Source organism: Oncorhynchus mykiss, chromosome 27, assembly GCF_057628025.1.
Source record: "Oncorhynchus mykiss isolate SJ-2025 chromosome 27, ASM5762802v1, whole genome shotgun sequence".
In the NCBI taxonomy this organism is placed as follows: Eukaryota; Metazoa; Chordata; class Actinopteri; order Salmoniformes; family Salmonidae; genus Oncorhynchus; species Oncorhynchus mykiss.
In genome coordinates, this window is record NC_143048.1 from 9989994 (window position 1) to 10014791 (window position 24798).

The window sequence follows — 24798 nt, forward strand, 5'->3', positions numbered from 1 at the left end:
GTTGAAGTTGGAGACTTTTATCTCCCTCGCCAACTTTAACATCTGCTATCTGAGCAGCTAACCGATCGCTGCAGCTGTACATAGTCCATCGGTAAATAGCCCACCCAATTTTCCTACCTCATCCCCATACTGTTTTTATTTATTTACTTCTCTGCTCTTTTGCATACCAGCATCTCTACCTGCACATGACCATCTGACCATTTATCACTCCAGTGTTAATCTGCTAAATTGTAATTATTCGCCTACCTCCTCATGTCTTTTGCACACAATGTATATAGACTCTTTTTTTTCTTTCTTTTTCTACTGTGTTATTGACTTGTTTATTGTTTACTCCATGTGTAACTCTGTGTTGTTGTCTGTTCACACTGCTATGCTTTATCTTGGTCAGGTCGCAGTTGTAAATGAGAACTTTACTACTAGCCTACCTGGTTAAATAAAGGTGAAATAAAAAAATGTAAAAATGTAAAAATATTATGGCAAGAACAGCACAAATAAGCAAAGAGAAATGACAGTCCATTATTACTTTTAAGACATGAAGGTCAGTCAATCCGAAAAATGTAAAGAAACATCAATTGCTATGATGAAACTGTCTCTCATGAGGACCGCCACAGGAAAGGAAGACCCAGAGTTACCTCTGCTGCAGAGGATATGTTCATTAGAGTTACCAGCCTCAGAAATTGCAGCCCAAATAAATGCTTCACAGAGTTCAAGTAACAGACACATCTCAACATCAACTGTTCAGAGGAAAAAAAAACACTACTAAAGGACACCAATTAGAAGAAGAAGAGACTTGCTTGTGCCAAGAAACACGAGCAATTAACATTAGACCGGTGGAAATCTGTCTTTTGGTCTGTTCAGTCCAAATGTGAGATTTTTGGTTCCAACTGCCATGTCTTTGTGAGAGACAGAGTAGGTGAACGGATGATCTCTGCATGTGTGGTTACCATCGTGAATCATGGATGAGGAGGTGTGATCGTGTGTGGGTGCATTGCTGGTAACACTGTCAGTGTTTTATTTAGAATTCAAGGCACACTTAACCAGCATGGCTACCATAGCATTCTGCTGCGAAACGCCATCCCATCTGGTTTGGACAATGACCCAAAACACACCTCCAGGCTGTGTAAGGGCTATTTGATCAAGAAGGAGAGTGGTTGAGTGCTGCATCAGATGACTTAGCCTCCGCAATCACCTGACCTCAACCCAATTGAGATGGTTTGGGATAAGGAAAAGCAGCCAACAAGTGCTCAGCATATGTTGAAAGTCCTTTAAGACCGTTGGAAAAGCATTCCAGGTGAAGCTGGTTGAGAGAATTCCAAGAGTGTGCAAAGCTGTCATCAAGGCAAAAGGTGGCTACTTTGAAGAATCTAAAATCCAAAATATATTTTGAATTGTTTAACACTTTTTTTTGTTTACTACTTGATTCCAAATGTGTAATTTCATAGTTTTGATGTCCACTATTATTCTACAATGTAGAAAATAGTCAAAATAAAGAAAATCCCTTGAATGAGTAGGTGTGTCCAAACTTTTGACTGGTACTGTATAGCTAGAAAATACCAACCTTGGAGCATTTTTATGGCAGTATTTGAAAGGTTATAAGTGAATGCTAATTGGACTACAGTTTTTCCACTGGCTAATATCCCTAATAAAACACTCAAAAAGGAGGCAAAACAATCTGCTGTGACCTCATTGACCCGTACTAGAAAACATTGTGAACACCTGTCCTGAGCAGACACCAATACCTCCTCCTCCTCCCCCAGCAAGACAGGAACCCACAGTCCAGACCCAGACGGCTCGTCCCAGCGGTAGCATGGTAATTTACTGTGTGTCCTAGCCTACACCAAGGCCCTCCCCTCTCTCTCTCTTTCTGGCAGTGTATCCCACCTCCCAGCCTCCAAGTCCTGGCCCAGAATGACGCACCACCTTGAGCTACAGGTGTGGATCAGACCAGTGGTGCAGTGCCTCCACAGGTGGTTCAGGCACTTCATATAAGGGATGACCACAGTTTCAGTGTACCTGTAGTTTGTTTTATAGCAGACGCTCTTATTCAGAGCGACATACAGGAGCAATTAGGGTAAAGTGCCTTGCTCAAGGTCACGTCGTCACAATCTCAAGGATTCAAATCAGCAACCTTTCAGTTACTGGCCCAACCCTCTAACCACTAGGCTACCAGTTCTCTCTGGGTTCTAGTTTGGTCCATTCCCATGAGCTATATTACATCATTCTCCCAGATTTGTTGAAGACCCGTATAAGCTTCAAGTCAAACATAATTATTTCAGTACTTAACCTTACCAAGCCTTTGATGTGGCCTAGGTCCTTGGTGAAGTGGACTGGCGCGTGCCTCGCTCGCTGTCCTCACAGGTCTTCCAGGTTTTATACTGATGTAGTAATACTGGTGAAACTGGAGATATAGTCTGTAATGGGGCACCTGTGTTTGAGCCCAGTCCAACGCAGCTGTTGGTCTTCCAAACTCGACAAGGAATTTCTGCTTAGCTTTGTTTCGGGGTTAATCATAAGTGAACATAAAGAACACGTCATGTTTGTAAATCTAACGACCATACAGTTTTAGCTAATAACTTTTTGACATTACAATGAATTTCTTTGTCAATTGGTTTTATATTTTCCATTCTTTACCATTCCTTTCCTAGCTAAATAATGAGGTGTTTCCATCAAGCTCTTTTTTTTCCGGGGTTTATATTTCGAGGTTTATATTCATGAATGACCATAAAAGGATTCTATAACATTTGTCTCCTATAGTTTTCTCAGGTAGTGAAAGTGATGTGATTTCACCCTAGATGGCCTACAGGTCCAAGTGCTTAGAGCGGTAAGAGTGATGTGAGCCAGTGCAACGTGGATGCAACGTGGATGCAACGTGGATGGCACGTTGCTCAGGCATGAGCTGGCTCGGTAAGGCAACCGGTTTAATGCACATTGTGTAAGTCACAGAAGAGCCTGTGGGGCTTGTGAAATGACATCTCAGAAAATGCGTAGCGAAAGTAAAAGAATTTCCCTCCTCTTCCCCCCTGCCTTATGAGCAGAGAGAGAGAGAGAGATGACTCACCACCACAGTTTACAATGCCAGCGAGGACCTGAAACTCAAACCTTGCCTCACCCCCCCCCCCCCCCCCCTCCCCCCCACCCCGCCCTCCTTGTGGTCTCTTCCTCAGATGACAGGACGGTCCATGTTATGAAACTAGAGGGGGGAGTGGGGAGTATAAGGAAAAGGGGGGGAAACAAAACAGATTACAGTTACAGCATAACGGCAGGGCACAGAGACATGGTTAGGGGCTGCAGTGGAGAGTTAACAGTACAGGGTGATAGATTGGATCCCTTATAAACATTGTGTTTGGAGGCTCGACCAGAGCATTCTCGCTATACTGCTTCCAATTAAGTGGACAGGCACTAAGAAAGTTTTTTTTAAACACACTTGTGCGGGTGCTTCTCTCGTCAAGGTTCCTCATTTCTTTGGTTGGTGTGTTTAGGAAAAAAAAGGAAAGGAAGCACTGGGTCTGTTCTTTTTTTCCTCTCTCTTTCTTCCTTTCCCTCCTCGTCCTGCGCCAGTTGCAAGAGAGAGTGTGATTGAACAAAGCGTAAGAGTAAGCGTGGAGTTCACTGGCCTTCTCTCACATCTCTTCCTGCCGTTACGCGGCAGCTCTTCTTCCTGGACCTCTGTAGTTCCTCTTCTCCGTGGGATGCATCGGCAGTAATCGGACGGCACCATGCTCCAGCTCAGACCCAGGTTCAGGCTCCTACCGCTGCTCTACCTCTGCTTCGTCTTCTTCCCCCTTCCAGCCAGAAACCAGACCGCCGGCCACCGAGGAGGAACGGCAGCAGGGGCAGGAAGGAGAGGAGCTGAGCGCATCAAGGTGCTCTTCACCCCGACCGTCTGCAAGGTGCGCTGCACCCAGGGACGCTGCACCAACTTCTGCGAGCAGGGCAATGTGACCGCCCTCTACATCAGTGAACAGGGGGACCGGGCTGCACTGGGACCGGGCTTCAGAGTCTGTAAGTTTCTTACCTTATCTCATTTCTTACCTCAGTTTACCATCTCTCTCTGTAAGCGTGCAGTATACTGTAGTCTCTCCTAGCCATAAGTAGCCAGAGGAGTCACTGAGACCTCCCACTCTGGGGTCCAGACAGAGTGACATTAGGGGTAAGCCACTGGGACTGATGAGCTGGAGGTGAGGTTGTAGCATCACTGTGGTTTTTAGGTCGGTGGTGGAGACCGGTTTGGGAGAATGGTATGGGTTAGACCTTAAATGTGGACAGGTTGGAGGGATGAGAGAGTAGCCCCTTGGCTCTGCTGGCCTCCTTTACAGGTATTCACACCGTCTTGAGAGGCGACCATCCAGATATGTGCATACAGTGTATATTTACCAAGGCTCAGAGCCCATCCTTACATGAGATCCACCTCAAATAGTGTGTGTGTGTGTGTGGGGGGGGGGGTTAGGCAAAAACAGAAAGATTGTCTCCCTTCCAGCACCTTGAAGAATGTATGACCAAACATCAGGGTTAATGTATTCTTTGAAGGATCCATTCTACGTGCCAGGGAATCTCTGTCTCCTCTCAGGCTGTGTGTGTTTGTGTGTGTGAATGTGTGATCTTATGACAGTGAATCATTTGTTCTTTGCATGTATTCTGTCAGTTGCCATATTAATAGTGTTGCCATCTGCATGGGCGAGACAGACAGAGAGCTATCCACTATCTGGTCTCAGACCATCCATGAAACATTATGACTTGTTTTCTTTAAAGAGAATGGTCCATATTTCCATAGAAATTACACTGAACAAATATATAAACGCAACATGCAGCAATTGAAAGATTTGACTGCGGTCCAGTTCATATATGGAAATCAGTCAATTTAAATAAATTCATTAGGCCCTAATCTATAGATTTTACATGACTGGGAAAACAGATATGCAACTGTTGGCCACAGATACCTTAAAAAAAGGTAGGGGTGTGGACCAAAAAAACAGTCAGTATTTGGTGTGACCACCATTTGCCTTATGCAGCACGACACATCTCTTTTGCATAGAGTTGATCAGGCAGTTGATTGTGGCCTGTGGAATGTTGTCCCACTCCTCTTCAATAGCTGTGTGAAGTTGCTGGATATTGGTGGGAACTGGAACACGCTGTCGTACATGTCAATCCAGAGCATCCCAAACATGCTCAATGGGTGACATGTCTGGTGAGTATGCAGGCCATGGAAGAACTGGGACATTCTCAGCTTCCAGGAATTGTGTACAGATTCTTGCGACATGGGACTGTGCATTGTCATGATGAATGGTACGATAATGGGCCTCAGGATCTTGTCACGGTATCTCTGTGCATTCAAATTGCCATCGTTAAGATGCAATTGTGTTCGTTGTCTGTAGCTTATGCCTGCCCATAGCTATCCAAGTGGCTGGTCTCAGACGAGCCGCAGGTGAAGAAGCCGGATGTGGCGGTCCTGGGCTGGCGTGGCAACACTTGGTCTGTGAGGCCGGTTGAGGTTGTGAGGCCGGTTGGACGTACTGCCAAATTCTCTAAAATTACGTTGGAGGCTGCTCATGGTAGAGAAATGAACATTAAATTATCTGACAAAAGTTCTGGTGGACACTCCTGCAGTCAGCATGCCAATTGCATGGTCCATCAAAATTGGATGTGGTATTGTTGTGTGACTCAACTGCACATTTTAGAGTGGACTTTTATTCTCCCCAGCACAAGGTGCACCTTTGTAATGTTCACGCTGTTTTAATCAGCTTCTTGATATGCCACACGTGTCAGGCAAAGGAGAAATGCTCACTAATAGGGATGTAAACAAATTTGTTCACCAAATTTGAGAGAAATCACCTTTTTGTGAGTATGGAACATTTCTGAGATATTTTATTTCATGGGACCAACACTTTACATGTTGTGTTTATATTTTAGTTCAGTATACATTCCATATCAGACTTTCCCTTCAAGTCATTTTGACGGAAGTTAGTGAAGTGTGCCTTTAGCGACCCACATTGAGACTCTGGGCAAGCCAGAGAAGACATGAGATGAAGAGTTTTGCAGGCCAGCTGGATTCAGCCGATTCTCTGTTTGTTGTTGCTGAGTGTCAAGAAGACGCACAAGCCCAGTCTCCGACTGTATATCACTGCTCTCACACTTAACCCCAAGCCCAGTCTCCTGCTGTATATCACTGCTCTCACACTTAACACCAAGCCCAGTCTCCTACTGTATATCACTGCCCTCAACATGCAGGTGCACAGAGGAGATATATCATGAGATCTTAAACCACATGCAGGGTTATATTCACGCTCCGTGGCAGAAAGAAAATACAGGGGAGGAAATAAAGTGGTATCTTTACCGCCCCTCCCCCTTCTCTCTTACTATCTCTCTTTATCTCTTTATCTCTCTCTCTCACCATCCCTCTCTCACCATCTCTCTCTCTCACCATCTCTCTCTTGCTCTTTCACCACCATCTCTCTCTCTCTCTTAGCCTCTTTATGTATTCACCCTTCCTCTTGTTGCCCAGTTTGTTGTAATCCTGCGCTAATCACTTCTGTAATTTGTGTGTGCAACTTCTTTACACACTCACTGCCTCCTAGACTGAGACGTTAAGACAGACCGACACAAGACTCCAAATCCATCCTGGGATTAAGTGGAGATTAGCTGCATTTGTTCAGTAATAAAACTACATTTCAGTGACCAGACCACGGCTGCCTCGTGTCTGACTAATCCGAGAGATTGTGTGTTTTTGTCTGCGTTTTGATACGCTGGGCCAGAATGATTGTACTTCCTCATAGTTTCTGAACAAGCCTTAGTTTTATGTTCTGAGCCAGAGTGCCTTAACCCTACACGGGGGCCTTGTAGATGTTTGATAGTTAAGATGAGAGGAGTTAGTTGCATAATGTTTGGAAATTATGGACGGACACGACTAGGGCCGTTGCATATTTTATTTTTATTGATTTGTGGAACTTTTTATTTAACTAGGTAAGTCAGTTAATTAAGAACAAATTATTATTTACAATGACGGCCTACAAAAAGGCAAAAGGCCTCCTGCGGGGACAGGGGCTGGGATTTTCTATTTATTTATTTGTATTTTATTTAACCTTTATTTAACTAGGAAAATCAGTTAAGAACAATTATTTACAATGACGGCCAATCTCGGCCAAACCCGAACGACGCTAAGCCAATTTGTGCGCCGCCCTATGGGACTCCCAATCATGGCCAGAGGTGATGAAGCCCGGATTCAAACCAGGTACTGCAGTGACCCCTCTTGCACTGAGATGCTGTGTCTTAGACCGCTGTGCCACTCGGGATTTAAAAATAGAAAATAATTTAAAATACATTTTAAAAAGGATAGGACAAAACACACGTCACGACAAGAGAGACACCACAACACAAAGAGAGACCTAAGACGACAACATAGCATGGCATATGAAGCTAATCACAGCCACGTGTTTCTTGTAATAGTCCATCGGTGCTGGCTTGTTGCCATCATCACATCATTTACATAACAACCTCTGGTTTAGATGGGGTGGGAATGAATGCACAAGATGACCATGTGATGTCATGCTTAAGATGACTGCCTTGAAGATGGCTCTTGAATTACCTAGATTATATAATATCGAAGTAAACTTGGAGTCACACGATGACATATTGTGTGGTCCTCCCACTATGTCGGGAAAGCATGACATTTATCCGGCAACGGATGAAATAAATGAGGATGAACTTCACAGGGTGGTGAAAGTGCTCGGTGATGAGCTTGATGCTCCTTTCCGATAAATATCGAGGGTCTTATTCTGGTGACATGATGATGACGCTTGGCTGTCGTTTGACAAATAAAAATGATCTTGTTCTTTTGTCCATAATAATCTCATCATGTAGGCCATGGGTGTCAAACTCTGGCCCGTGGGCCAAATTTGGCCCGCGGGGTAATTATATTTGGCCCGCGAGACAATACCAAATTACTACTAGAGCTGGCCCGCCGGTATTATACAGCGCATTCACCACTAATACTACGAATCCCATAATGCTCTGCTGTTTTCGCGCGCCAATCAGGACAGGACCCAGAAACGCTCTCTCCTCTGTGACAGTAGTCATAGCAACATAGACGCTACAACTGTCAGTGAGCTAACCCTTCCCAAAAATGGCAAAAAGAAAGGCAGAAAACAGGAGCTTTCTGGACAAGTGGGAGGCAGAATATCTGTTTACATATGTAAAAGACAAACCTGTTTGTCTTGTTTGTGGAGTCAACGTGGCTGTAAGTAAGGAGTACAACATTAGACGACACTATGAAACGAAACACCATGACAAATACAAGGACCTGGACATGACTCAAAGGAGCCAGAAAGTAGAGGAGATGAAAAGAAGTTTGGTTTCACAACAGAATATGTTTAAAAAAGCCACATCACAAAGCGAGGCTGCTGTAAAGGCTAGTTATATAGTGGCAGCAGAGTTCGCAAAATCAGCCCGGCCCTTTAATGAGGGAGAGTTCATGAAAAAGTGCATGATGAAGGTTTGTGACCTCGTATGCCCAGAGAAAAAACAAGCATTTTCAAACGTGAGCCTGAGCAGGAACACAGTAGCTGATCGCACATGTGATCTTGCCACCAATCTGTATGACCAGCTGATGGAAAAGGGAAAAGATTTTGTTGCGTTCTCCCTCGCTGTGGATGAGAGCTGCGATGCATCTGATACTGCTCAGCTGTCAGTCTTCATCCGTGGAGTGGACTCAAATCTGTGTGTTACGGAGGAGCTATTAGGATTCAAATCAATGCATGGCACAACCACAGGAAAGGAAATCTTTGAGGAGGTTTCCAAATGTGTAACTGAAATAAAGCTGCCGTGGGATAAACTCGTTGGATTAACGACAGATGGTGCGCCAGCGATGTGCGGTAAAAAGAGTGGACTGGTGGGCATGGTTCGGGAGAAGATGCGGGAAGAGAACTGTGCAGGTGAGCTAACTGTTTACCACTGCATCATACATCAGGAAGCACTGTGTGCCAAAGCCCTAAAGATGGAACATGTTATGACCACAGTAACACAGGTAGTTAACTTTATAAGAGCCAAAGGTCTAAATCACCGCCAGTTTAAATCTTTTCTGGAGGAGTGTGGTTCGGAATACGCAGACGTGCCGTATCACACAGAGGTGAGATGGCTAAGCAGAGGAAAAGTACTGAACAGATGTTTCGAGCTGCGTGAGGAAATATGTCAATTCCTGGAAACCAAAGGGAAGGATACAGCAGAGCTCCGGGAGCAAAAGTTCCTGTGTGAGCTGGCCTTTCTCTGTGTCATCTCGAGCCATCTCGATGCGCTGAACCTGCAGCTTCAGGGGCGGGGGCGCATCATCACAGACATGTACGCTGCAGTGAGGGCCTTCAAAACTAAACTGTGCCTGTGGGAGAATCAGATGCTGCAAGGAAACCCTTGCCATTTTCCCTGCTGCCAATCCATAAAAGCGCAGATCTCTACCGCCGTGTTCCCATGCGCACAGTTTGCTGAAAAACTCAGTGTTCTCGCCGTTGAGTTTAGCCGGCGATTTGCCGACTTCGATGCCCAGAAATGCAAGTTTGAATTGCTTAGTAATCCCTTCGCAGTTGATGTGGAAAATGCACCAACCAACATCCAAATGGAGCTGATTGAACTCCAGTGCAACGACACGCTGAAGTCAAAGTATGATGCTGTGGGCGCCGCACAGTTTCCACGGTTCATCCCTGACACAATGCCTCAGCTCCGCACCCAAGCTGCTCAGATGCTCTCCATGTTCGGCAGCACTTATCTATGCGAGCAACTTTTCTCCTCAATGAAGATGACCAAAACAACTCACAGGAGACGTCTGACTGATCAACATCTTCGCTCGATACTGAGGATTTCTTCAGCTCAGAGCTTGAGCCCAGACATTGATGAACTAGCATCCAAGAAGAGATCCCAGGTATCTGGCTTGGGCACATCAGATTAGACCAGTGTGCAATAATTAACGTTTTCTTTATGCACTTTTTCTTGCTACAAGGCATGGGCTTGAATGGTTGATTGATTTATTATCATTTTATTTGTAAAATTATTAGCCAGTGGAAAAAGTTTATTTTGGTATTTAAATCAGAAGGCTGCAAATAGAAAAGAGGCATACAATTTTTATTTAAATTTTATTTATTTAATAAATGAATGCCATTGATGTGTTTTTTCATTTGAAATTCGATTTTGCATGTCTCCACTATTAAATTATATATTGTATGGTAATAAGCGATGCTTGTTCCATATTCAATGTTAAAGCAAAACTTGTTTGGGTCCATATTAAAAGGTTAATTTGTTCAATGTTGGCCCGTGACTTTGTTCAGGTTTTACATTTTGGCCCACTGGGTATTTGAGTTTGACACCCCTGATGTAGGCTATGCGTGCGCTCTAGCCAACAGCGTGCAGTAGAGTAGAGTAGAGTTGAAAATGCACAGAAACTCTTAACTTTTTCTTTGTTTAAGTACTTGGGAATTTAACTGCAAAATGTATTTTTACGTGCACTATGTCATCACGTACAGCCTTTTATCTGCAAAAAGTACATTTGATGGAAACACATCTCTGGTGGGAAAATGTGCATATTGTTTTCAATGCAGATTTTAGAATATTATCATTCAAATCTGTCGCCTATTCGATGGAAACCTAGCTAATGTAAATAGCCAGGGTAGGATTTGATTAACTGTTCAGCAGTCTTATGACTTGGGGGTAGAAACTGTTCAGAAGCCTTTTGTTCCCAGACTTGGCGCGCCGGTACCGCTTGCCGTGTGGTAGCAGAGAAAACTGTCTATGACTTGTTTGGCTGGAGTCTTTGGCAATTTCTAGGGCCTTCCTCTGACACCACCTGGTATAGAGGTCCTGGATGGCAGGAAGTTTGGCCCCAGTGGTGTACTGGGCTGTACCCACTACCCTCTGTAGCTCCTTGCGGTCGAATGCCCAGCAGTTACCATACCAAGCGGTGATGCAGTCAGTTAAGATGCTCTCAATGGTGCAGCTGTAGAACTTTTTGAGGATCTGAGGGCCGATGCCAAATCCTTTCAGCCTCCTGAGGTGGAAGAGTCGTTGTTGTGCCCTCTTCACAACTGTGTGTGTGTGTGTGTGGACCATGATAGGTCCTTTGTGATGTGGACACTGAGGAACTTGAAGCTCTCGACCCACTCTACTACAGCCCCGTGGATGTGAATGAGGGCGTGTTCGGCCTCTCCATTTCCTGTAGTCCACGATAAGCTCCTTTAACTTGCTGATGTTGAGGGAGAGGCTTTTGTCCTAGCACCACAATAGCCAGGCCTCTGACCTCCCTATAGGCTGTCTCGTCGTCGGTGATCAATCTGGCCTACTATCGTTGTGTCATTGGCAAACTTAACGATGGTCTCGGAGTCGTGCGTGCTGTAGGCATGTTTCCCAATGTAGGCCTATGTCTACAGTCAACTTTGAACATTGCATTCATTCATAATAACCCAGACTTGGTAAGCTTTAAATAGCTGCCAACCCAGTTGTTTGTTTTCCCATCACCTGAGTAATGAGTAATAGCCCATATCTTGTATAAACGGGCTCAGGGAAAGTCACCTCCCCTTTTGTCCGCTTACCACACGTCTGGTTTATAGGCTTGTTCCTAGACTGAATGATGTCAGCGCGAAGTCACACTTCCGTACAAACAAGACCCCCCCCCCCCCCCCCCTCCATGCACACATACCATGTTAGTGGCCGGTAACATGTCAGGTGGGGTAGCATGAAACAGACAGACCAGGAACAATGGTCTCATTCTCCTCTAGCACCATGCATGTTAAAATAGACAGACAGTAGACAGTGCTCCACTGTACACTTGTGTAAATTACACTATTGTTTTGTCTTGCCATACTTACAGTATAGTCTCTCTCTCTCTGGTCCTATTGGCTATGACCCAGTCGATGCCCTCTATCACAGACATGAAAAAAAATGCCTGGTCAGGCAGAAGTGGCCAACAGAGCCCAAAATATCTCTGTCTCGGTGCATATTTAACCTTTCAAAGAGAGACCAAACTGCCCAGCTATTCAAAGCGAGGTGCTATGGCAAAGTTGATCTGGGGTGGTTTGGGATAACTGCCATTATGATTAGTTTTATTGTTGCAGTTGGACCTCGTGATCTCATGCTGATTGCCTCAGTGCAGCTGGCAAACTAGATGAAACACTACAGTGAGTCTAGTTGCAAGTAAGCTTTTCATTGTACCGTGTACACTACGCTGTTGTCACAAATTACTAAGGTGGGTGGAATCAGGCGCAGAGAGCAGGTTTAAATTATTAGACAGTTTATTCTCCGGCGCACAAAACAACGGTCAACCCAACACACAGGGTGAATAATCCAAAGCAGGACCAAAATAGTCCGGAGAATAAAACTCATGAACACCACCAAATAACAGGAATACAAAAACAATCCCGCACAAAACAAGGGCGGGACAACTTACTAAATATAAGGACGCTAATTAAACTAAAATACACACAAGACAAAACCAACAGACAAACGAAAAAGGGATCAGTAGTGGCTAGTAGGACGGTGACGACGACCGCCGAGCACCGCCCAAACAGGCAGGGGAGCCAACTTCGGCGGAAGTCGTGACAGCTGTGTCCTTTGTGTATGATCAATAAACTTTGATTTGATTCCAAATTGCCAACTGCTTTTTTTGAGTCAAGTTGCGTTGCTGGTATTAATTCTGCGTTCACCTGATAATTACTCTTCAGCTTTCTGCTGTAATGTATCTTCCTCGCCCACACTGAGGAGTATTCGGGGTTGACCTACTAAGGGTACAGGCCGGGTGTGCATGAGGACATCATGGGTTAAGCATCTCTGTTCAGGATGTGGAAACTATGGCCGGCTGAACCTTCCTTCTCATGCATGCAAATAGGGAGCCCAAATGGCATGTTTCTTTGAGTTGCCTCAAAACATCTCCCTGTACACACACACACACACACACACACACACACTTTATTATTCTTTCCAGGGAGGGCTAATGTGGTCAGCCTTGAAGTACATACAGCATCCTCCAAGGCCTAGCTGTAAAACCTGGGGAGACAGGAAGTGATTTCACGGGGTTCCACTGGTGTCCCACCATCATTTAGACAAGTAATGTGCCTCTAAACACCAATTAAACAGCCTCTGGTGATAATTTAAGCTCTACATGGTGTGATAAACCTGTTGTTCCACACTGGCCTGAGAGATGTACTGCATTACATGGATATGAGTGCAGTGAAAGGGAAGTGATCTTCTTTGAGAAGAGAGGGCTGACGTTGTGGGTCTCATGGAGGGCCTGAGAGGAATTGAGTAGCTGCTCACATCACTGTTTTTCATGGGAGGCACCTGCACCTTTTGAGAACTTGTTCTCAACTTGCCTACCTGGTTAAATAAAGGTAAAATAAATAAATAAATAAATAAATAAATAAATAAAACCTTTGTCTGGTTACCCATCCACACTGCTCTGGCCAAACGCCACACTCACTAACATTTCTTCTCCACAATGAATCAGGTTTGCTCCCAACGACTTCTCGAATGCGAGCACATTCAAACCGTTCTGGTTGGTCCCAGAAACCGATGGGTTGGACCAGAGCTGGTCTACATGAATCAGGAATCACGTCATTTTGACATCAGCACAAACGACATCTAGGATGGTAGGTTCAGACTCATGGGTGGAGCGATTGATAGAGCAGCGGAATTGAATTCAGGATGAGTCGCCAGGCAACCTGCACCCTCCCCTCTCTCTTTCTGTCTTTCTCTCACTCTGTCTTTCTGCCTCTCTCGTTACCCATTCTGTCCCTCGCTCTGCCTGTCTTGTTTTGTCTGTTCTTCCTCTCTCTTTCTCTCTCTCGCTCTCTCTTTTGCTCTCTCGCTCTCTCTTTCGCTCTCTCTCTCTTTCGCTCTCTCTCTCTCTCGTTCGCCCTCTTTCTCTCTCTCTTTCGCTCTCTTTCTCTCTTTCGCTCTCTTTCTTTCACTCTCTCTCTCTCTCTCTTTCTGTCTTTCTTGATCTCTCTCTCTCTCTGTCTATCTTGATCTCTCTATACCTAATTTCTCCTCTCCCTGTGTAAAATCTGGTGGATGGTCCGTTGCATCTGGAGGGACGCACACATCTGACATCTGTCACCTTCTCAGTTTGCATACTGCACATGACCTCATCACCACGGCTACGCCACAGCGGGGAATACACACACTGATACACTGCATATGCTCAACTCATGATTTCTCCACCGGAAACCTACTCCACACAGCAGAACGCTGCTGCTCTAGCCCTGGAAGCAGGACACAGGCTCTCTGCGATATGAACCTAGAGAACTCCTAAGCCACTGTACTGTAAATTCCTCTTGTAAAAAGCCTTTTCCTGACAAAAACACCAACCTTTTTCCCTGTTCCTCGCCATGGCCTCTGGAACAATGGGCAAGAGTATGACAGAAACTGAGAAAAGAGACCTGTACGGTAGTTACCCCGATGCTGACACGCTCACTGGAGCCCAGAGGACTTCGTATTCAGACGGAAAATCAATTCTGTGCCACCCCTAGGGAAAGGAAGAACACTCAAAATGATGGATCAGTGTGTACTTTGGACAGCCTTCAGCTGCCGTCGTCTTTCCAGGTTCCGAAAGGCTCTGGGAAAGGTGAAGGCCTATAATCAGTGTGACTGTCGGGACCTCATACAGTCCAATAGTTGTGTTTTACAGTATCCTCTCCAAACCACTCTGATGAGATGTTCACCTCAGAGGAAACAGCTTTAGCTGAACCCTCTGTCTTGATTGCAGGCTCATTTGAGTGGTAAATTACCACAGAACACAAATGCAAAGAGTGTACTCTTAAGGATCTAACACTTTTTTTTCAATTTTGGCCTAAAATGATATATTCAAATCTAACTTCCTGAAGCTGAGTCAAGGATATGCATGTTCTTGATACCATTTGAAAGAAAACACTTTGAAGTTTGTGGAAATGTGAAATTAATGTAGGATAATATAACACATTAGATCGGGTAAAAGATAATACAAAGAAAAAAACATGCGTTTTCTATATTTGTTTTCTCCATCATCAAGACTTAGGAGTCTAGGTGCAATTTAGATTTTGGCCACTAGATGGCAGCAGTCCATGTGCAAAGTTTTAGACTGATCCAATGAACCTTTGCATTACTGTTCAAAATGTTGTATCAAGTCTGCCCAAGTGTGCCTAATTGTTTTTTAAAATAAATGTTCAGGTACAAAACTGTGCACTCTCCTCAAACATTAGCGTGGTATTATTTCACTGTAATAGCTACTGTATATTGGACAGTGCCGTTAGATTAAGAAGAATTTAAGCTTTCTGCCAAAATTAAACATGTCCTGGGAAATGTTCTTGTTACTTACAACGTCATGCTAATCACATTAGCGCACGTTAGCTCAACCGTCCCGTGGGGTACCCACCGATCCTGTAGAGGTTTAAGAGAGAGCAGATTTGTGTTCTACCCAGTGACAATATGAAATCGAAAGTCACACAAGTAGGTTCATCAGTGCATTCATATTTGTCTCTTTCTCTCTCGCTCACTCGCTCACTTGCTCACTCTCTTTCTCCTCCCCTCACTCTCTCACCCCTCCCTCCCTCTGTCATACTGCGTCAGATATTGTTTACTTACGAGGTTGAGTTGATCCTTCTGGCCCAGTGTATGATGGACAGACAGTTGGCCAAGGAGATGCATAATGGACTGATTATAGATGCTGGAAAGATAATTCTGTTCAGCTAACTGCCAGGCATCTCTCTCTTTCTCTCTCTCTCTCTCTCTCTCTCTCTCTCTCTCTCTCTCTCTCTCTCTCTCTCTCTCTCTCTCTCTCTCTTTCTATCTGTCTCTGTCTCTCTCTCTCTGTCTCTCTCTGTCTCTCTCTCTCTCTGTCTCTCTCTGTCTCTCTCTCTCTCTCTCTCTCTCTCTCTCTCTGTTTCTCTCTCTGTCTCTCTCTCTCTTTCTCTCTCTGTCTCTGTCTCTCTCTCTGTCTCTCTCTGTCTCTCTCTCTCTCTCTCTCTGTCTCTCTCTCACTCTCTCTCTCTCTCTCTCTCTAGCTGCAGTGCCATGGTCAATTCATTTCCATGGACTTGGGCATGGGCCAGGGGCCAAGTTTTCCAACGTTGTTATTATTATTATGAGCATTAATACAGCACCGCCATGTGATATGGAAAGCATGTGGTGGTGGACAGAGTAAGCAGAGGCATGGTTTTCATCAGAGTGCTGCTTGTCTTCACTTGTTTTCCATTCATTGTGATAAAAACGGGGGAAACATTGTGTGCTCTGTTGTTTTTGAATTGCATTGTTTACAGTGTGTCCAAACTATCTACCAATTGTACGTGTCACAAGGACACGTGTTGGATGTTTTCCCTTGTTTTCTTGGTTGGCCAGGTGGGCGTAAAAGTGTTCGACCCCGCCCTTTGTTTTGTAATGGGATCTGAATCGTGAGTTTGTGCTGTTACATTTGAACGGCAACAGGCAGGAACTCTTGGCCCTAATGGTAACTGAACCATGGAAATCACTACAGGACATCAAACAATATGGTTATTGTTTCTCTCAGTGCCGGAGTTCAATTTCGGTTGTCTTGGACTCCATGTTTCTCCCTCACTGCGGTCAGAGTTTACAGAGCCATTCTGTTTCCCTCCCTCCTTCCTCTGTTTCTCCTCCAGTCCTGTGCCCCATGTTGTGTCAGAACGGAGGGGTCTGCATCCAGAAGGACCGCTGCCTCTGCCCGCCAACCTTCACCGGCAAGTTCTGCCACATCCCCGTGGCCACGCCCTCCACCAATGACATTGAGAAGCCTCCGCGCAGCCCCTCGGTGCTGGCCAGTCAGCAGCTGCTGTCCCAGTCGGAGTACATTCTCCCCCTGCAGAGCCAGCAGCAGAGCCACAGTCAGCCCAGCGGTGGTAAGTGTGACAAGGCCGGCCTCGTTGGTGGGAGTGGTGGGATCTGAATGGAGATGAGAAAATGTATACGTTAGACAAAAATCTTCAAAGCAAAGTCCAATGTCTCTAGTGAAGGAGCCTCTCCACGACAGTAAGATTTGGATAAAAACGTCAAGTAGAACTCTAGAATGAGCACCACGACAGCTAATTCTCTGCATATTGATGGACTGATTCTGAAATGAAAGAAAACAGCGTTTTTTTTTTTATTTGCCTGATAATGCATGACAAATGGTGATGACATCTGACATTTAGTCATCTGTGGCTTTGGCTTTGAATGTGCAAAAATGGTCACCTAAGGTTCACACGTCCACACAGTTACATAAAGTGTGTCTTTCCTGTAGATGAATTACTTGTCAAACTGCACCGTGTGTGCTGCGCTAAAGATGACAGTTATACATGACTGTTTTCCCTTGGCCAGTGCTCAACACTTGAATTGTACCTATTGGTGCCAATCGGTAATACGCCTTGATACACGGACAGAAATTCCTCTAGGTCTCTGAGACATTCACAATCACTCATTTCCCATTGTTTTGACATCATTACAATGCACATTGAGAACACTCCGATTCGGCTACTTACGAATACTTGCTCTCACTGACTTTCCAAATGTGAATCTTTGGATGTTATGACAGCCAGATGTTTCTGACCAAATTGAATCAGTCGACATACAGTACACTCTTAGATGGTGAAGTATATTTGTACAACATGAAGAAAAGCCCAACACTGACGTTTCCCTGCATGGCGGTATTGAGACCCTGGAAAATGCACGTCATCATATTTGCCAATCGCAACAAACTACGCAGTCGGTGAAATCTGAAGCTTTAACAGTTACACTGCAGTTACAGATGGCACTTGTTTCAGGACACAGTATGGTTAGTAATCTGCTGCTGCCTTTGAAGATGTTGTCATAAGAATGTGACCCTGAGCGCATGTGTATTTATCCATGCTCTATAAAGCTCAATGACATCAGTGTGACTTGTTTTCGCTCCAAGGGGGGGGGGGGGGGGGGGGGGGCGGGGGGGGCTGGTGAAACACAACCAAAAGTTAATGACATTGAAATCTAAGCAGTATGCTGAGCTCATACTAACAAATGAAATGTCAGGGTCAGTTATGTTGACGAGCTGCTTCTAAAAGTCCACGCTCGATTCCAGGACTGGGAGTGGAGATCTGAGGGCTTACACACTGAGGAGGCCTACGTCGAAGTGGGGGTCTTAGACTTAGCTGACCTGCCAATATAGTACCACAGTATGAGTCATAATACCCATAAAGCCTAGCGGTCCAACAAGGAAATGGTTCCAATCATTTTTTTCACCATTCATTTTTCCCATAGGGGATTTTAGAAACACTTAAAGTAAGGGCTGTGTTTAGTGTAGGCTTACCCTGGCGTGAGGTTTTGATAACTGTGTAAATCTCTCCAGTACAAGGTGACTTTTATCAATATATTCACCTGTATTTTACCCCCCCAAAAATGAAAGGCTAATTAGCTACTAATGTGGCTATCGTGAAGAACAACAAATGCCATAATGATCTGGACGAGACTGACGAATCGAGACAAAGGTAAGGATCTCTGGATGAACTATTAATGATCTAATGTTAGCTAAATTTAGTGATGAATAAATTGGCTACTTTTCTTTAAATTGACCATTCTGTGAACTCTCTTGTGCAAGTTTTAAATTGGCACAATACCTGCTAGCAATGGTGTCAGCTGGAGAAGATGTGGAGGAGCTTGCAGGGATTTTGTAGTCTTGCATGATGTCTACTTTAATGCGAATTAGCATTTTCAAATATATTGATGTCACCTTGTCCGAGAGAGATTTACATGGTTATCAAACGTCACGCTAGGGTAAGCCTTCACAAAACAAATTAATAGTGGAAAAACGATTAGAATCATTTCCCTGTTTGATTGCTAGGTATTATGGGTATTTTGATACCTACACTGTGGGGCTCTATTCTGTAGTGTTTATCATAAAACGTCTTTGTCCATGCACATCTCGCAAATCCACTTATATCAGCAATATACTATACCTCTTTCTGATGGCAATTTTGCTACACTGATTTTTGTTCTAGTGCAGCCAGGACGCTTACATTCTATTTCCTTGGCAACTTGTGATGCAATTTAGCATCACAACCACAGTTTGACAACCATCAATTGTACCACCACTTAGGGCTATGCAGCCTGTGGTGAACATCATTCAGTCATTTCCTCTCTTCGCTTTAGGAGGAGGTTTTGAATGTTCAGTTCATCTCCTTGCAGCTAAACGGCTAACATTTCATGCGTGAACCTTGTGAGGTCACCTTTTATTTTTTTTGCGTGAAAAACAGACAAAGGACGAGACCTCTGTTGTGCTGTTAGGACCAGTTGTGAGGACGAGATCGGCCATTGCTGCAACACTGGCCCGTATGACACAGCCAGACAGTGTGAAGTAGTGAACAGGCAATTAAAAACGGGAATGAGAACCTACGTAGTACATTTTGTCACAACTCAAGTGGAGTGTAGACAAGCAGCGAGTAAATTCCAAATTGCCTCAGAGTTAGTCTATGAACGGTTATGGGGATACCCTGCAGGGGTGAGACAATGGGATTGCTTGTTAACCACAGAGAACTGACGCCTGAGGCATGTTTGGATCCAATTGAGCCTTCTAAAATCCACAGCACGATCATAGAGCAAAAGACCCGTTTGCACTCTCATTGTTTTGGGGCAAATGAAAACACAGTCCAAACTGCATCTGTAAATGAAACATTGTGTTGGTTGCATATCTCCAGGGCCCTCGTGTAAACGGTTGCGTAAAGCCCCGAATAGTAAACCAGGTGCTATGGGCCTGATATTACGGATGGGTAGGAAGCGAAGGCTCCCAAGGTCCTGGGTCTTGATTTTAATGAGCCTTGTTCTCCACTTTCTCGTTTTTTTCAGCCTAGAACAAATCGTGCACAACCGTTCCTTTAGCATAAACAGATCTGGGACATTCAGTCACCCAGAGTTAACTGATTATCTCCTTGCCTTTTTACTCTGTAAATAAAGAAAAGGTTGCGGTATGAGTCAGGGTCGGGCCTTCCGCTCAGTCTGGGCCTCTTGGCAGTGTGGTAGTGATACTGTGGGGGAAACGTTGTGACAGCGTTTCACTCCAGTCTCTAAACGATATGAGGCTGCTATCATGACTCGCAGTAATAGCATGTCTTAGGAGAACAACCACTCCATTTTCAGACATACAGGGGCGTGGATACCCCACGCACACTTACGATCTGCTGTAGTAACAGGGGTTCACACTAGCTTCCTAACAAATTACATTTTTATATTTTTTATTTCATTACAGGTAGGCCAGTTGAGAACAAGTTCTCATTTTACAACTGCGACCTGGCCAAGATAAAACACTAAAGACCACCATTCAATATTTACCTTTGAATTTCAACCACATCAAAGACCGTGTCACGCACCAAAGGCACCTCACATACATGGCAGCTCCCATTCATATCCACTTTCTTAGTTAGGCCGTCAGCACAAAAATGCAAAGTCAATCATTCAGCGGGTGGTAAATGTGAACGACCAGGACAGCGTTCAAGTGAGAGGTCCATCATAGGATGACCTCTGACCTCTGAGACTTTGTGGAGTCAGCAATGTTTGCTAATGCTAACCCCCACTAGCTAACCCCTAACCCCCTCCCAAGAGGCACAGTGGTCTAAGGCACTGCATCTCAGTGCTAGAGGCGTCACTACAGACCCTGGTTCGATTCCAGGATGTATCACAACCACCGTGATTGGGAGTCCTATAGGGCGGCGCACAATTGGCCCAGCATCGTCCGGGTTTGACCGGGGTAGGCCGTCATTGTAAATAAGAATTTGTTCTTAACTGACTTGCCTAGTTAAATAAAGCTTGAATAAAATTATCTATTAAACCCCCACTCCTCTCTCTCTCTCCCCCCAGCATCTGGCTCATCCATGGTAAAGGTGCGGGTGCAGCACCCACCAGAGGCCAGCGTGAAGATCCACCAGGTGCTGAAGGTGGGCTATGGGCCAGGCACGGTTAGGGAGCGGTCGGAGACGGTCACCTGGTCAGCAGGCCTCTCGGGGGCCAGCACCAGTGTTCTGCCAGGGGAGAGGGCCGCAGCCACACCACCTAAACCCAGAGTCCAGGCCCAGACCCTCCACGGTAACTCCACCAACACAGAATCTTCTGTGTTCAAGTACTGCTTCAGGGAGGTCCGCAACGGCCAGGTGAGACTTCGCAGAGGAATTTCTTCTACTATTGATACCTACAGATATCTGCAAAAATAAAGGAAACACTTGAGTAAATGAGGGAAACAAATTATATTGCAAGCAGGTGCTTTCACACAGTTGTGGAATTAACATCTCATCATGCTTAGGGTCATGTGCAGTGAGGGGAAAAAAGTATTTGATCCCCTGCTGGTTTTGTACGTTTGCCCACTGACAAAGAAATAATCAGTTTATAATTTTAATGGTGGGTTTATTTGAACAGTGAGAGACAGAATAACAACAAAAAAATCCAGAAAACGCACGTCAAAAATGTTATAAATTGATTTGCATTTTAATGAGGGAAATAAGTATTTGACCCCTCTGCAAAACATGAGTTAGTACTTGGTGGCAAAACCCTTGTTGGCAATCACAGAGGTCAGTCGTTTCTTGTAGTTGGCCACCAGGTTTGCACACATCTCAGGAGGGATTTTGTCCCACTCCTCTTTGTAGATCTTCTCCAAGTCATTAAGGTTTCGAGGCTGATGTTTGGTAACTCGAACCTTCAGCTCCCTCCACAGATTTTCTATGGGATTAAGGTCTGGAGACTGACTAGGCTACTCCAGGACCTTAATGTGCTTCTTCTTGAGCCACTCCTTTGTTGCCTTGGCCGTGTGTTTTGTGTCATTGTCATGCTGGAATACCCATCCACGACCCATTTTCAATGCCCTGGCTGAGGGAAGGAGGTACTCACCCAAGATTTGACGGTACATGGCCCCGTCCATCGTCCCTTTGATGCGGTGAAGTTGTCCTGTCTCCTTAGCAGAAAAACACCCCCAAAGCATAATGTTGCCACCTCCATGTTTGACGGTGGGGATGGTGTTCTACCAATAGTGTGTTACCAATTGTTTTCTTGGTGACTATGGTCCCAGCTGCCTTGAGATCTTTGACAAGATCCTCACATGTAGTTCTGGGCTGATTCCTCACCGTTCTCATGATCACTGACTTCAGGCGCCGACAGAGATGGCCGCCTCGCTTCGCGTTCCTAGGAAACTATGCAGTTTTTTGTTTTTTTACGCATTATTTCTTACATTAGTACCCCAGGTCATCTTAGGTTTCATTACATACAGTCAAGAAGAACTACTGAATATAAGAGCAGCGTCAACTCACCATCAGTACGACCAAGAATGACTTTCGCGAAGCGGATCCTGTGTTCTGCCTTTCACCCAGGACAACGGAATGGATCCCAGCCAGCGACCCAAAAAAACGACTTCGTAAAAGAGGGAAACGTAGAGGTCTTCTGGTCAGACTCCGGAGATGGGCACATCGTGCACCACTCCCCAGTATACTTCTCGCCAATGTCCAGTCTCTTGACAACAAGGTTGATGAAATCCGAGCAAGGGTAGCATTCCAGAGGGACATCAAAGACTGTAACGTTCTTTGCTTCACGGAAACATGGCTCACTTGAGAGACGCTATCGGAGTCGGTGCAGCCAGCTGGTTTCTCCACGCATCGCGCCGACAGAAACAAACATCTTTCTGGTAAGAAGAGGGGCGGGGGCGTATGCCTTATGGCTAACGAGACGTGGTGTGGTCACAAAAGCATACAGGAACTCAAGTCCTTCTGATCACCTGATTTAGAATTCCTCACAATCAAATGTCGACCGCATTATCTACCAAGGGAATTCTCTTCGATTATAATCACAGCCGTATATATTCCCCCCCAAGCAGACACATCGATGGCTCTGAACAAACTTTATTTGGCTCTTTGCAAACTGGAATCCATACATCCTGAGGCTGCATTCATTGTAGCTGGGGATTTTAACAAGGCTAATCTGAAAACAAGACTCCCTAAATTGTATCAGCATATCGATTGCGCAACCAGGGCTGGCAAAACCTTGGATCACTGCTATTCTAACTTCCGCGACGCATATAAGGCCCTGCCCCGCCCTCCTTTCGGAAAAGCTGACCACGACTCCATTTTGTTGATCCCTGCCTACAGACAGAAACTAAAACAAGAAGCTCCCACGCTGAGGTCTGTTCAACGCTGGTCTGACCAATCTGATTCCACACTCCAAGACTGCTTCCATCACGTGGACTGGGATATGTTTCGTATTGCGTCAGACAACAACATTGACGAATACGCTGATTCGGTGTACTCATCTCATATGCATATACTGTACTCGATACCATCTACTGTATCTTGCCTATGCCGCTCTGTACCATCACTCATTCATATATCTTTATGTATATATTCTTTATCCCCTTACACTTGTGTGTATAAGACAGTAGTTTTGGAATTGTTAGTTAGATTACTTGTTGGTTATTACTGCATTGTCGGAACTAGAAGCACAAGCATTTCGCTACACTCGCATTAACATCTGTTAACCATGTGTATGTGACAAATAAAATTTGATTTGATTTGATTTGACATTGCAACTCCACAAGGTGAGATCTTGCATGGAGCCCCAGGCCGAGGGAGATTCACAGATCTTTTGTGTTTCTTCCATTTGCGAATAATCGCACCAACTGTTGTCACCTTCTCACCAAGCTGCTTGGCGATGGTCTTGTAGCCCATTCCAGCCTTGTGTAGGTCTACAATTTTGTCCCTGACATCCTTGGAGAGCTCTTTGCTCTTGGCCCCAGTGGAGAGTTTGGAATCTGATTGATTGATTGCTTCTGTGGACAGGTGTGTTTTATACAGGTAACAAACTTTCTGATTGAGAGGGGGTCAAATACTTATTTCCCTCATTAAAATGCAAATCAATTTATAACATTTTTGACATGCGTTTTTCTGGATTTGTTTGTTGTTATTCTGTCTCTCACTGTTCAAATAACCTACCATTAAAATTATAGACTGATACTTTCTTTGTCAGTGGGCAAACGTACAAAATCAGCAGGGGATCAAATATTTTTTCCCTCACTGTATAAAATGCTGGGCAGGCCCATTTGCCCATTATTTTTGGCTACCATGGCTAGAAGGTGCATTAAAGCTGTTCCGGTGCCTCATGGTGGCCCAACATCCTATTAAGACACTTTATGTTGGTGTTTCCTTTATTTTGGCATTACCTGTATATATGTCATATGCATCAAGTGATGTAGCTAGGTCTTAAGCAATCCAATAGAAATGGGTGGCATCTCTCATTGTGGTTGTGCCAGTTTAAATCCAATGCTCTTTTCTTCTCCTCTACCCCCTCAGTGCATCTCACCTCTCCCAGGACTCAGGAGTCAGGACACCTGCTGCCGAGGGATTGGATTGGCCTGGGGCATCAACGAGTGTGTCCTATGTCCCCCTAACACAGGTAAAAGACTCCCCCCACTCTAGTACTCACCTGTCTGACTTTGCTCTTTTGTCCGTGTCCCTCTTCTCTTCCTCCACGCTTGTACTCTCCTCTCAGTCTTTCTATCACCAAGTGGGTTCATTCTTTATCTCCCATTTCTTGCGTAGATGCCCCCCCCCCCCCCCCCCCCCACACCTTCTGTCCCCTTTGTGTACCTACCCCTCATCTCAAAGCCAATCATTGAATACCAGAAACAAATGGGGAGGTCACTGCTGATTAGCAATCCCAGGTGCAACAATAACAAATTAGTTACACCTGTATTACACTGATCATATGTACTTTGTTTTTTGTTTATGTATACATGTGTATAGCTGATGGAATGTATTGTAGAGGACACCTGTACCATGGTTGTATTTTGTATTATTGCAGAGTGACACTTAA

General features: G+C 44.9%; 1 protein-coding gene across 2 annotated transcripts in view; it reads left to right on the top strand.

Moving 5' to 3' along the window:
• Window positions 1-24798, top strand: part of LOC110507061 (latent-transforming growth factor beta-binding protein 4) — a 74651-nt gene that overhangs the window by 20577 nt on the left and 29276 nt on the right. For both annotated transcript variants that reach the window (XM_036965106.2, XM_036965105.2), the window contains exons 5-8: window positions 3790-4002; window positions 16617-16853; window positions 20812-21101; window positions 24276-24378. In XM_036965106.2, the coding sequence (XP_036821001.2) occupies window positions 3790-4002; window positions 16617-16853; window positions 20812-21101; window positions 24276-24378 (843 nt within the window). The remainder of the gene's footprint in view (window positions 1-3789; window positions 4003-16616; window positions 16854-20811; window positions 21102-24275; window positions 24379-24798) is intronic.